Genomic DNA, 10833 nt, shown 5'->3' on the forward strand with positions numbered 1-10833 from the left:
TTTTTTTTTTTCTTTTTTGGCTGCATTGGGTCTTCATTGCTGCATGTGGGCTTTTTTCTCTGGTTGCAGCGATCAGGGGCTACTCTTCATTGTAGTGCACGGTCTTCTCGTTTCTGTGGCTTCTCTTGTTGTGGAGCACGGGCTCTAGGGACACGGGCTCCAGTAGTTGTGGCTCGTGGGCTCTAGAGCGCAGACTCAGTAATTGTGGCACACAGGCATAGTTGCTCCATGGCATGTGGGATCTTCCCGGACCAGGGCTTGAACCCATGTCCCCTGCATTGGCAGGCGGATTCTTAACCATTGCACCACGAGGGAAGCCCCGCGGCCAGTTCACTTTTTAATGACCAAGTTGCTTTCCTCGTTTTCCACCCTCTGGGCTTTTCAAGTCATTTAAGCTATGTTCTTTCATCCTAGAGCAATTCAGGGAAAATGCCAGCAGTGTTAGCCTCCAGCAGCCCCGGCAGGGAGGTTCTCTTTGTGAGGGTGAGAACTAGGCAGGGACAGCAGCAGGCTGGAGGGAATCCCTGGCAAGGAAGAGCCTCTGCACACACACGTGTATACATACACACACGTGCACACACGCACATACGCAAGGTTTACCTGTGCAGATGTGGACATGTGTACAGATGTGTACACGTGGGAGGCCCTGTGCACATGCACGGCACATGCAGGTACATGCAAACTCACATGTGCACACAAACAGGCCACACGCTGGCACACACACATACCAGCAATTACACTGGTGCAGGTGTGCACACACACAGGCGGGCCAGCACATCCCCAGTAAGAGAGGGACCTCTGGGGCCTTCTGCTGACAGGGAAGGGTGTGCAAGGCCACCAGGGATCAGGGCAGCTCTTGGGAGGCACCAACTGTGTGCCCTGCACCCAGTGCATCCACATGCCCACCCTGGAACCCTGCGGCAGATGCTCCAGCCCCTTTTCCCATGGCCTGTGCTTGTGGGGTCTGGGGAAGTCTGTGGACTGTTTCTCAGACATGCTGGTGGGAAGGTCAGGCAGGGCCTGGGGAGGGCCAGGGACAGTCAGGATAGGAGGGCCAGGCAGGTTGGGGTCCAGCTGGAGGGGACATCGCTGGGATCCTTGTTTTCTCCTCCAGACAGCAGCCAGTTGGGCTCCTTCTGAGATGCTGCCACAGCCCCTTGGCCCCTTGATGCAGACTTACCTGCTCCTAGTTCAGTGGAGCAGTCCCCCACCCCTGCTGAGGGGCACTGGGAGCCGTGGGCGGGCCCTGATGACGTCTCTGCTGCCCGCAGCCTGACGAGCTGACCAACGCCCTGGAGATCAGCAACATCGTGTTCACGAGTATGTTTGCCCTGGAGATGCTGCTGAAGCTGCTGGCCTTTGGTCCGCTGGGCTACATCCGGAATCCCTACAACATCTTCGATGGCATCATCGTGGTCATCAGGTGGGTCCCCACCTCCTGGGAGCCCACAGGGGCCGGGGAGGCTCTGGCTTGCCAGTGTCAGGAGACAGCCCCCCCACACATAGCAGAGCCCTAGCCAGCAGGAGAGACCCTGCCAGCAGCATTTCATGGGATGGGATGTCTTGGGGCAGGATCCCCACCCCTCCCCACAAGCACTGTCGGGTACACACAGGTATGTCAGCTGCATCTCAGGTGGAAGTTTGTAGAACCTAGTGGAGCTGTTCCCTGCAGGAACAGAGTGGGCACTCAGTGGCCCTTCGGCCTCACAGCCGGACTCCACTTAGGGCTCAGAACCTTTGAGGAAGGCCAGCTTGCCTGAGGGGTGTCTGCTGCCACAAAATCAACACAGAAATGAATTGGAGAATCTGGGGGAATTCCCTTCCCTCGGGAGTCAAGGGATCCCCCACCCTAACAAGAATAGACAGGCCAGACACAGCTTGAAAGGCGGAGGTCCGGGAAAGGCCCTCACTCGAGAAGCTTCTGACTGGGCAGCTTCTGGGGGTCGGGCAGCCGGCAGGACAGCAGCCGACTAGGAGGCTTCAGAGACGTCACCGCCATCCCTCAGCCCTGTCGATGCCTTCATGCAGCTGAACCTGCTCCCAGAGTGGGGTTGAGCGGAGGCCACGGTGGCTCCCGGGCTGGTGTTCCTGCTTCTGGGAAGAGGGTATCCCAGGGTCAGGGTGGGCGGCCAGAGAAGGCCCTCCTGAGCCTCGGCCTGCCCACAGCGTGTGGGAGATCGTCGGGCAGGCGGACGGCGGGCTGTCGGTGCTGCGCACCTTCCGGTTGCTGCGCGTGCTCAAGCTGGTGCGCTTCCTGCCCGCGCTGCGGCGCCAGCTGGTGGTGCTCATGAAGACCATGGATAACGTGGCCACTTTCTGCATGCTGCTCATGCTGTTCATCTTCATCTTCAGGTGGGCGCGCCCGGTGGGCGAGGCCTGGGGCGCTGAGCACATGCCTGCCCCCGAGGGAGGCCCCTCCCACCGCGCTGGCCCCGTGCTGTGGCTTTGGGGCCCGGGGTGCCAGGAGCTTCAAAGCGGCAGCAGAAACGCAGTCACTGGTTCCTTTCGACAGGACTGACTGGGCACCTTCTGTGCCAGGCACCGGCGTACTGGGCTGTGCTCCCACGGCTCATAGCTGAGTGGGGTGATGGGACCAGCCCCCAGATGGATGGATTGGGGATTGTGCCCTCCCCAAAAGCCAAGAATGAGGGAGGCAGAGAAGGGGCGGGGCAGCCAGGCTGGAGTTTCTTGCTTCAGCTGCTGTTTGCTGAGCCCTTGCCGTGGGCCAGCTTGGCCCGGGGCCTCAGGCCTTGGGGAGGGGGCTAGGGGCAGAGGGCAGCCCCAGGTAGGCTGGGTGAGACAGGCACCTCAGGTCCTGGCTGCTGCCTGAAGCCAGAGTGGCCTCTGGTTGTCCCTCCTACAGCTGGCCTTGGTCTTCCCCCCTATACAATGGAAACAGCTCGGCTGTGGGCACTTGGGAGACCCCTGCAAATCAGAAGGCTGGGGGTCCGGGAGGAGGTATAGAGGAACAGCTGCTGGGTGTGGAGGTGACCAGGCAGCACCCCGCATGTCCCCCCACTTGTGCCTCATCCCCCACACTCACCGCATCCCTGTCTGCCGCCCTTAGCATCCTCGGAATGCACCTGTTTGGCTGCAAATTCAGCCTGAAAACAGACACTGGAGACACGGTCCCTGACAGGAAGAACTTTGACTCCCTGCTGTGGGCCATCGTCACCGTGTTCCAGGTAAAGCCAGGTGGGGCCGTCCCCTCATGTACGTGGTAGTCCCTGGAGAGCCACAGCCCTGCTCAGAACAGCCCCAGAGCGGGCCGAGGCCTGTCCAAGGCCACAGTGAGTGACGAGCTGTGAACAGCAGCAGGGACATTGATTCTGGCCCCTGGGGTGGTGGACCTGGTCTCACTTGTCCAGAGCTCCTTCTGGTCCTAAGGGCCTGTCAGCATTTCTACAGCCAGACCCACCGTCCTGGCACCTCCTCGGCCCCATGTTGGGCCCACTCTGCCCCGCCACCCCTTTCCCCCAGATCCTCACCCAGGAGGACTGGAACGTTGTCCTCTACAACGGCATGGCCTCCACCTCTTCCTGGGCTGCCCTCTACTTCGTGGCCCTCATGACCTTTGGCAACTACGTGCTCTTCAACCTGCTGGTGGCCATCCTTGTGGAGGGCTTCCAGGCGGAGGTGAGGGGGGCTTCCAGGGGAGGCAGTGGGAACCAGGCACATTGGGCAGACCAACATGGAGAGAATTCCATCTTCCACCCGCTGGGCCCTTCCGTCCACACCTGCCCCCGTGCTGGCCTGGCCTTCCTGTAGGGGGGTTCCACCTGAGGGGAGCCTCACGTGTACTGTGTGCTCCTCGGGCACAGGGTGATGCCACCAGGTCCGACACAGATGAAGACAAGACCTCCACCCACTTGGAGGAGGACTTGGACAAGTTCAGAGACCTCAGGGCCACAGGTGCGCATGCGGGTGAGGGGGCGGGGCAGGGAAAGGATGGAGAGGGAGCTGCCTGCCAGTCCGGGCACAGCTGGGACTCCTGTGGGCGGGTCCTGGGCGGGCAGATTATCCTTCCTGGGAGCCCTGCAGGCTCAAGCGGCCTCCTCCCCCCACCCAGAGATGAAGATGTACTCGCTGGCGGTGACCCCCAACGGGCACTTGGAGGGCCAGGCCAGCCTACCCCCTCCCCTCATCATGCGCACAGCAGCCACACCCATGCCCACCCCCAAGAGCTCCCCACACCTGGATGCGGCCCCTGGCCTCCTGGACTCACGGCGTGGGAGCAGCAGCTCCGTGGACCCCCAACTGGGGGACCAGAAGTCTCTGGTAGGGATGGTCCCCCGCCCTGGCCTCAGGGCACCTTCAGGCTCCACCCACCCAGTTCCTTAGGCCTTCCCCAGAGATGAGTGAGGGTCCCACACACACACACCCCCAGTCATACCCCTGGAATCCCTTGGCCCTGAGTGCTTTGTTTTCTATAAATGGAGCCAGAAGCTGCCATTTTTATGGGAGGAGTATGAACAGACGAGTAGACTGTCAGGCCGGAAGTTTATCTTCCAATTTGCAATCATAGATAAAAGCTGGCAAAGCGCACAGCATACAAGATGGGGAAAACGGAGAAGGATGGCAAAAAGGTGTAAAAAACTGTGGGACTTCCCTGGTGGCGCAGTGGTTAAGAATCCTCCTGCCGATGTAGGGGACACAGGTTGAAGCCTTGGTCCAGGAAGATCCCACGTGCCGCGGAGCAACTAAGCCCGTGTGCCCCAACTACTGAGCCTGCGCTCTAGAGCCTGCGAGCCACAACTACTGAGCCTGTACTCTGCAACAAGAGAAACCACCGCAATGAGAAGCCCGCGCACTGCAAGGAAGAGTAGTCCCCTCTCACCGCAACTAGAGAAAGACTGCGTGCAGCAGTGAAGACCCAACCCAGCCAAAAATAAAAATACAAAAAAAAACTAAGGATGTGAAGCAGGTGACAGAAGCCGGGCGGAGAGTTTCGTGCATCACGACCAACAGCACCCTGTGGAGCTGGAGCCCACAGGGTGTTTCCAGACAAACCCAGAAAATACCACCCCCAGCAGACACAGCCAGAGCCGGCTTCTGGGCTTCTCAGAAGGGCCCGGGAGGGGTGGGCAGAACAGGACAAGCTAACCGTGGAGAGAAAGCACAGGGATATGAACCTGGAGGAAAGTCCAGGCAAACCATCAAGGCAGGACGATCATGTGTTGGTAACAGAAAAGGTGCAGGGCTGAGCCTTGGGTGGGCCGAGTGATCTAGCAACAAGATGCATCACAGCCAAACTGCTAGGACTCTCTGGGAGGAGGACAAGGGCTGTTGAGCAAGGATTCCAGCTCAGCTCCTGCTGGACCCCTGAGGTGAAAACGATGAAGGGCAAAGAGGGTAGGTGCAGCAAAGGTGAAGTCCCCGGACCACAGTCCAGTTTATCTCCTGGATAAGCAGCACCCGGCTTCTCTTTGTGAGTCCAGAGTCTGCCAACTAGAAACTGATGTGGGGCCCCTCCCCAGAGATCCAGTTCAGCTGCTCGGTGGCATCTGAGGATTCCTGGTCCGTGGCTGGTCCCAGGCCCGCTGATAACCGTCGCCCACCCTCTGGTCCTCGAGCAGGCCCAGGAGGTCCACTCAGTGCTCTTGACGCTTGCTGGCTGTCTCTCCAGCTAGCTGTTGACCCACTGTGTGCCACAGGTGCCCCACTTAAGGTTCAGTGCCGCTAGTGTCGCTCCTTAGCAGGGCTATCTGCTCGTTAAAGGAGATGATCCATGTACAGATGTCACCCGTGGCTGTCAATGGTGATGCCATTGGATGCGAAAGGTCCCTGTGCCAGGTGCCCCTGAGGCCAGGATGTTTGGGGGTAACTTGGGGGGAGGCATCCGACCTGCTCACTCCTGCCCCCTCCCCGCAGTCCAGCCTCCGCAGCTCGCCCTGCACCCACTGGGGCCCCAACAGCGCCTGGAGCAGCCGGCGCTCCAGCTGGAACAGCCTGGGCCGCGCACCTAGCCTCAAGCGCAGGAGCCAGTGCGGGGAGCGTGAGTCGCTGCTATCCGGTGAGGGCAAGGGCAGCGGCAGCACAGACGAGGAGGCCGAGGACAGCAGGCCTGGTGTGGGAGCCTCTCCAGACACACGTGCCACACTGCTGCGGCGCACCGAGTCCCTGGACCACCGCAGCACGCTTGACCTGCGGCCCCTGCGGCCGGCTGCCCTGCTGCCCACCAAGCTCCACGACTGCAACGGGCTGGCCCTGCCCAGCGAGTTATTCCTGCGCATCGACAGCCACAAGGAGGACACGGCCGAGTTTGACGATGATGTGGAGGATGTGAGTGGGGGTGGGCCTCACGTCAGCCCCTCGCCTGCCCCTGTCGTGGGCTGGTTTCCCAGGTGGGGACTCGGGAGCAGCGTTCGCGGGAGGCCCTTGGGACGGGGGAGGGAAGCAGGACAAGCTGGGCAGGAGCTGATCCGGCTGGTGTGGCTTCAGCTGATCCACAGGGAGCTCTGGAGTGGGATTCGCCCCAGGGTCAGCCCCACCTCCAGCTGAGGGCTTGCTCTGAGCTGGAGTCGGTCAGCCAAGTAGAGCCCCACGGGAGGAGAGGGGAAGAGAGCAGAACCTTCTCAGCTAGGCACTTCTGCTGCCCTGGACAGTTTTGCTGGGAGGCCCACCTGGGCAGGGATCTGAGGATGGCCACTTACTGGCACCCCCCTGGACTCCCAGCTCCCAGCGTAGATCCCTCACCCAGTGCCCGGGTGGGTGGACAGGGCTGAGCCTGAAGGCAGGAGAGGCCCTGAGGACCCCCCCGCCCTCCCCAGAGCTGCTGCTCCCGGCTGCAGAAAGTGCTGGAGCCCTACAAGCCCGAGTGCTGTCGGAGCCGCGAGCCCTGGGCCCTGTACCTCTTCTCCCCACAGAACAGGTATGGGGCACACCTGGGAGAAACCTGGGAAAGCTGATCCCTCCCTCTGGGCCCCTGCGTCCCTACCACGTGGTGAACGCTGTGCTCCTCCTCTGGGACCTTGGGGACGGGAAGCAAGGGCTTGGCCAGGGCTGTCCCTGAACCCCCACCCCCGGCCCCCAGGTTCCGCATCTCCTGCCAGAAGATCATTGCTCACAAGATGTTTGATCACGTCGTCCTGGTCTTCATCTTCCTCAACTGCATCACGATCGCCCTGGAGAGGCCCGACATTGACCCCGGCAGCACCGTGAGGCGCCCTCCTTGCCTGGGAGGGGTGGGGTCCCGCCGTTGCGGCTGGCCCCTCCCATCATCCTGTCCTCTGCAGGAGCGCGTCTTCCTCAGCATCTCCAACTACGTCTTCACGGCGATCTTCGTGGCCGAGATGATGGTGAAGGTACAGGGTGTCCAGGGGAGCCCAGGCATCTGTCCATCCGGCCTCACAGCCCTGCCCAGTGGCCCCACCCTGGCCCCGTGTGGAGCACATATTTCCACCAGCCCCTCCTCTGCACCCACTAGGTGGTGGCCCTGGGCCTGGTCTCTGGTGAGCATGCCTACCTGCAGAGCAGCTGGAACATACTGGATGGGCTGCTGGTCCTGGTGTCCCTGGTTGACATCATCGTGGCCATGGCGTCGGCCGGTGGTGCCAAGATCCTGGGCATCCTGCGTGTGCTGCGCCTGCTGCGGACACTGCGGCCCCTGCGGTAGACTGGGCAGACTGGGCGGTGGGGCAGAGCCTGAATCGGGGATCGGAGCAGGGCTGGGGAAGGATGGGGTGGAGTTTGGGGAAGGGAAGGGTATGAATGGGCGGGGCTATGGCTGGTTGGGGTGGAGCCAGAGGGTGGGGCAGAGCTGGGGAGGGAAAGGGCCTGGGGCCGGCAGGGGGTGGGGTCTTTGCAGCGCTGGGCTTTCTGTCTGGTGGCAGCTCCCTTGGGTGGGCTCAACAGCACATTTCTTCTGCTCCTCTTGCAGGGTTATCAGCCGTGCCCCAGGCCTCAAACTGGTGGTGGAGACTCTGATATCGTCACTCAGGCCCATCGGAAACATTGTCCTTATCTGCTGTGCCTTCTTCATCATCTTCGGCATCCTAGGGGTGCAGGTGCGCGGCTCTGCTTGTCTGTGGGACGGTGGTCTGTGGTCAGCAGCAGCATAGCAGCCCCGGGAGGGCCAAGGCCCAGGCAGGCAGCGAGAGAGACGTTGCTCTCTGTCCGGCTGCTCTGGGAGGCCCCGTGGGGGTGGGTCTGGAGCGTGGGGGTGCAAGGCCTGGCCCTCTGGGTGACTGCCCCGCCCTGGTCAGCTCTTCAAGGGGAAGTTTTACTACTGCGAGGGCGCTGACACCAGGAACATCTCCACTAAAGCCGAGTGCTGGGCTGCACACTACCGCTGGGTGCGACGCAAGTACAACTTCGACAACCTGGGCCAGGTGGGCAGGGCTGGGGGGTGGGCTGGTGGTCGGGATGGGGGGCAAGCCTGGCGGGGGTGACCTCACGTAACCTCGTCCTTATCTGTAAGGTGGGAGCGGCATGGCGGGTCTGCGAGTCGTGGGTGGGTCTGCTGTGCGTGGGGCTGTGGTAGGGGGTGTGGTCCTTTGGGGCGTCTCCCCAGCAGGAGGCCACATCCAGAAGTAACCACCTTGCTCTGGCCTCGCAGGCGCTGATGTCCCTGTTCGTGCTCTCATCCAAGGACGGCTGGGTGAACATCATGTACGACGGGCTGGACGCCGTGGGCATAGACCAGCAGGTGCAGTGGGCGGTGGGCAGCCCTGCTCCTCCAAGCAGACCTTTCTTCCCGTGTCCTTTGGTCATCTCAGGGAATGTCCCCCGAGAGGCCGCATTTGGTCTCTGAGAACTTCTGGAGAGTTCCACGTCGGGGGTCAGAGCTACCCTGCAGGCAGAGGCCGTGCCCGGGAGGGACGCCCTTGTGGGCAGGCACCCACGTGCCACTCCTGTGCCGCAGCCGGTGCCCAACCACAACCCCTGGATGCTGCTCTACTTCATCTCCTTCCTGCTCATCGTCAGCTTCTTCGTGCTCAACATGTTCGTGGGCGTCGTGGTGGAGAACTTCCACAAGTGCCGGCAGCACCAGGAGGCCGAGGAGGCGCGGCGGCGGGAAGAGAAGCGGCAGCGGCGCCTGGAGAGGAAACGCAGGAGTAAGGCGCTCCCGGTGGCGGTGGCGGGTCGGTACCTGCGCGTCACCCCAGCCTTTTCCACCTGCCTGAGGCCCCCCTTTCGCCTGTGGGAGGGTGGCTGGGGACCGGGGGACCAGGGGACCAGCCAAGGGGTGGCTCTGAGACCTGGCTGCTGCTGGCCTAAGCCCGGGTCTCCCTTGTGCTTGGCGCAGGGCTGTGCAGGCAGCACCCAGGCAGCAGCTCAGCAGCCTGGCCCCAGAGCTCCCTACCTGGCCCCAGTCCCCTTGCCCCACCCGCAACTCCGGCCTCACCGAGTGGCTCTGCACGCTTGCCCTTCTTGCCCTCAGAGAAGGATGGCTGCAGCAGGAGGTGGGGTCCCTTCCCAGGAGGTACAGCGGATGGATGAGGCCCCATTTCCCAGCCCCCACCACCGCAAGGGCAGGTTCACCCCATGAGTTTTCACGCCACAGTGGGGGGAGCAGGCAGAGCCATCCAGGACAGAGAGAGGGTCTTAGAAAACCCCACCCAGCTGGGGAGCAAAGAGGGCCTCTTCCAGGAGAGGCTGCTGAGCTGCCCGCCCACCCGGTGGAGTCTCCTAGCCCTGCCCACCGCGGCCAGCTCAGACCATCTCCTTGTCTTTCCAGGCACTTTCCCCAACCCAGGTACCTGCCCCCGCCCTGCATGCCTTAACCCCCACTTCTGCAGGCCACTGCACAGGGCTGCGGACTGGCCTGACCTCCATCCCTCTGCCACTGCCACAGGGAAGGGTGGACATCGCAGGCGGGTGCCAAGCCCACTGGGGTCCACCGCAGGGTGGGCACGGGACGGCTGGGGTGGGCGCCGGGCGCCAGCGGGAGGAAGGGTTGCTGGCTCGCCTGCCTGGTGTCCACGCTGCTGCCTTTAAGCTCGTGTGTGTTCCTCCGCCCGGCCTGCATGCCTGACTGCTTCTCTGCTGCACTCTGGGAAGCCTGCCGGCCGGTGGCTACTCCATGTCCTCAGTGCTGGCCTGGCCCAACTGGTCACTGGCCCCTTTGGCTGCAAGAGCTGAGCCAAGCTTTCTAGTGACCGCATGCCAGACCAAGGAGCATGCGGGCCCCAGGGAGGGGTCGGTTCCCGTCGGCCCCTGCTCTACCTGGTCCCTGCCCACGGGCTTCTGTGGCCGAGGTGGGTCCCCTATGCAGTGGTGGCAGCTATGCGCTCACCCAGTGGGAGCTCAGTGGGCACCGATCTGCCCTGAAGAGTTAGAGCAGGTGGAGCATTTAGTGCAGACAGACCTGCTGGGAGATACACAACCTCCCCCCGCCACCCAGGTCATGGCCATCAACCTCAGATGTACCAGAGAGCGGGCAGTTGCCCACTGGCCTCCTGGAGCACAGGGAGTGGAGGGACTCTGGGCCTGGGGGCCAGGAGGCAGCACATGCCCAGCCTGGAAGATGGGGGTGTGGTAGCCACTCTACCCTGCCCCCCAAGAAAGCTCCCATCTGCCCGCCCTTCATCACTGAGGTGTCTCTGAACCCTGATGCCAGCTCAGGAGAGTAGATCACACAGGCCCTGGCTTGGGAGCTCCCGGCAGGGCGGGGTTTGGGCAGGGCGCAGGTGGGGTCTCAGCTTCCAGGCCCACTTCTGGGGTCTGCCCTGGGGCTGGGGCCCTCTTGGTGGAGTAGGTCGGTGGGTGACCTGCCCCTGAGGCCCACGTCTGAGCCTGGGCCCTCCCCCAGCACCTCTACCCTCCTGCCCCTGGGAGGCAGCCCTCCCACCCCACCCCACCCACCCCCTCACCATGGCCCTCTTCCCACAG

At 62.5% G+C, this 10833-nt stretch overlaps 1 protein-coding gene across 1 annotated transcript in view; it reads left to right on the forward strand.

The window, feature by feature from the left end:
• CACNA1H (calcium voltage-gated channel subunit alpha1 H) overlaps positions 1-10833 on the forward strand; it is a gene marked incomplete at its 5' end in the record, with an annotated part of 26389 nt that overhangs the window by 8320 nt on the left and 7236 nt on the right. Inside the window, 15 exons of the mRNA XM_024759589.1 lie at positions 1272-1423; positions 2167-2352; positions 3068-3185; positions 3481-3636; positions 3822-3912; positions 4070-4278; positions 5872-6282; positions 6771-6871; positions 7034-7157; positions 7236-7304; positions 7427-7611; positions 7880-8006; positions 8205-8330; positions 8558-8647; positions 8864-9070. Coding sequence (XP_024615357.1) covers positions 1272-1423; positions 2167-2352; positions 3068-3185; positions 3481-3636; positions 3822-3912; positions 4070-4278; positions 5872-6282; positions 6771-6871; positions 7034-7157; positions 7236-7304; positions 7427-7611; positions 7880-8006; positions 8205-8330; positions 8558-8647; positions 8864-9070 — 2352 coding nt within the window. The remainder of the gene's footprint in view (positions 1-1271; positions 1424-2166; positions 2353-3067; positions 3186-3480; positions 3637-3821; positions 3913-4069; positions 4279-5871; positions 6283-6770; positions 6872-7033; positions 7158-7235; positions 7305-7426; positions 7612-7879; positions 8007-8204; positions 8331-8557; positions 8648-8863; positions 9071-10833) is intronic.

This window comes from Neophocaena asiaeorientalis, unplaced genomic scaffold (assembly GCF_003031525.2).
Source record: "Neophocaena asiaeorientalis asiaeorientalis breed wild unplaced genomic scaffold, Neophocaena_asiaeorientalis_V1.1 scaffold254, whole genome shotgun sequence".
Lineage (NCBI taxonomy): Eukaryota > Metazoa > Chordata > Mammalia > Artiodactyla > Phocoenidae > Neophocaena > Neophocaena asiaeorientalis.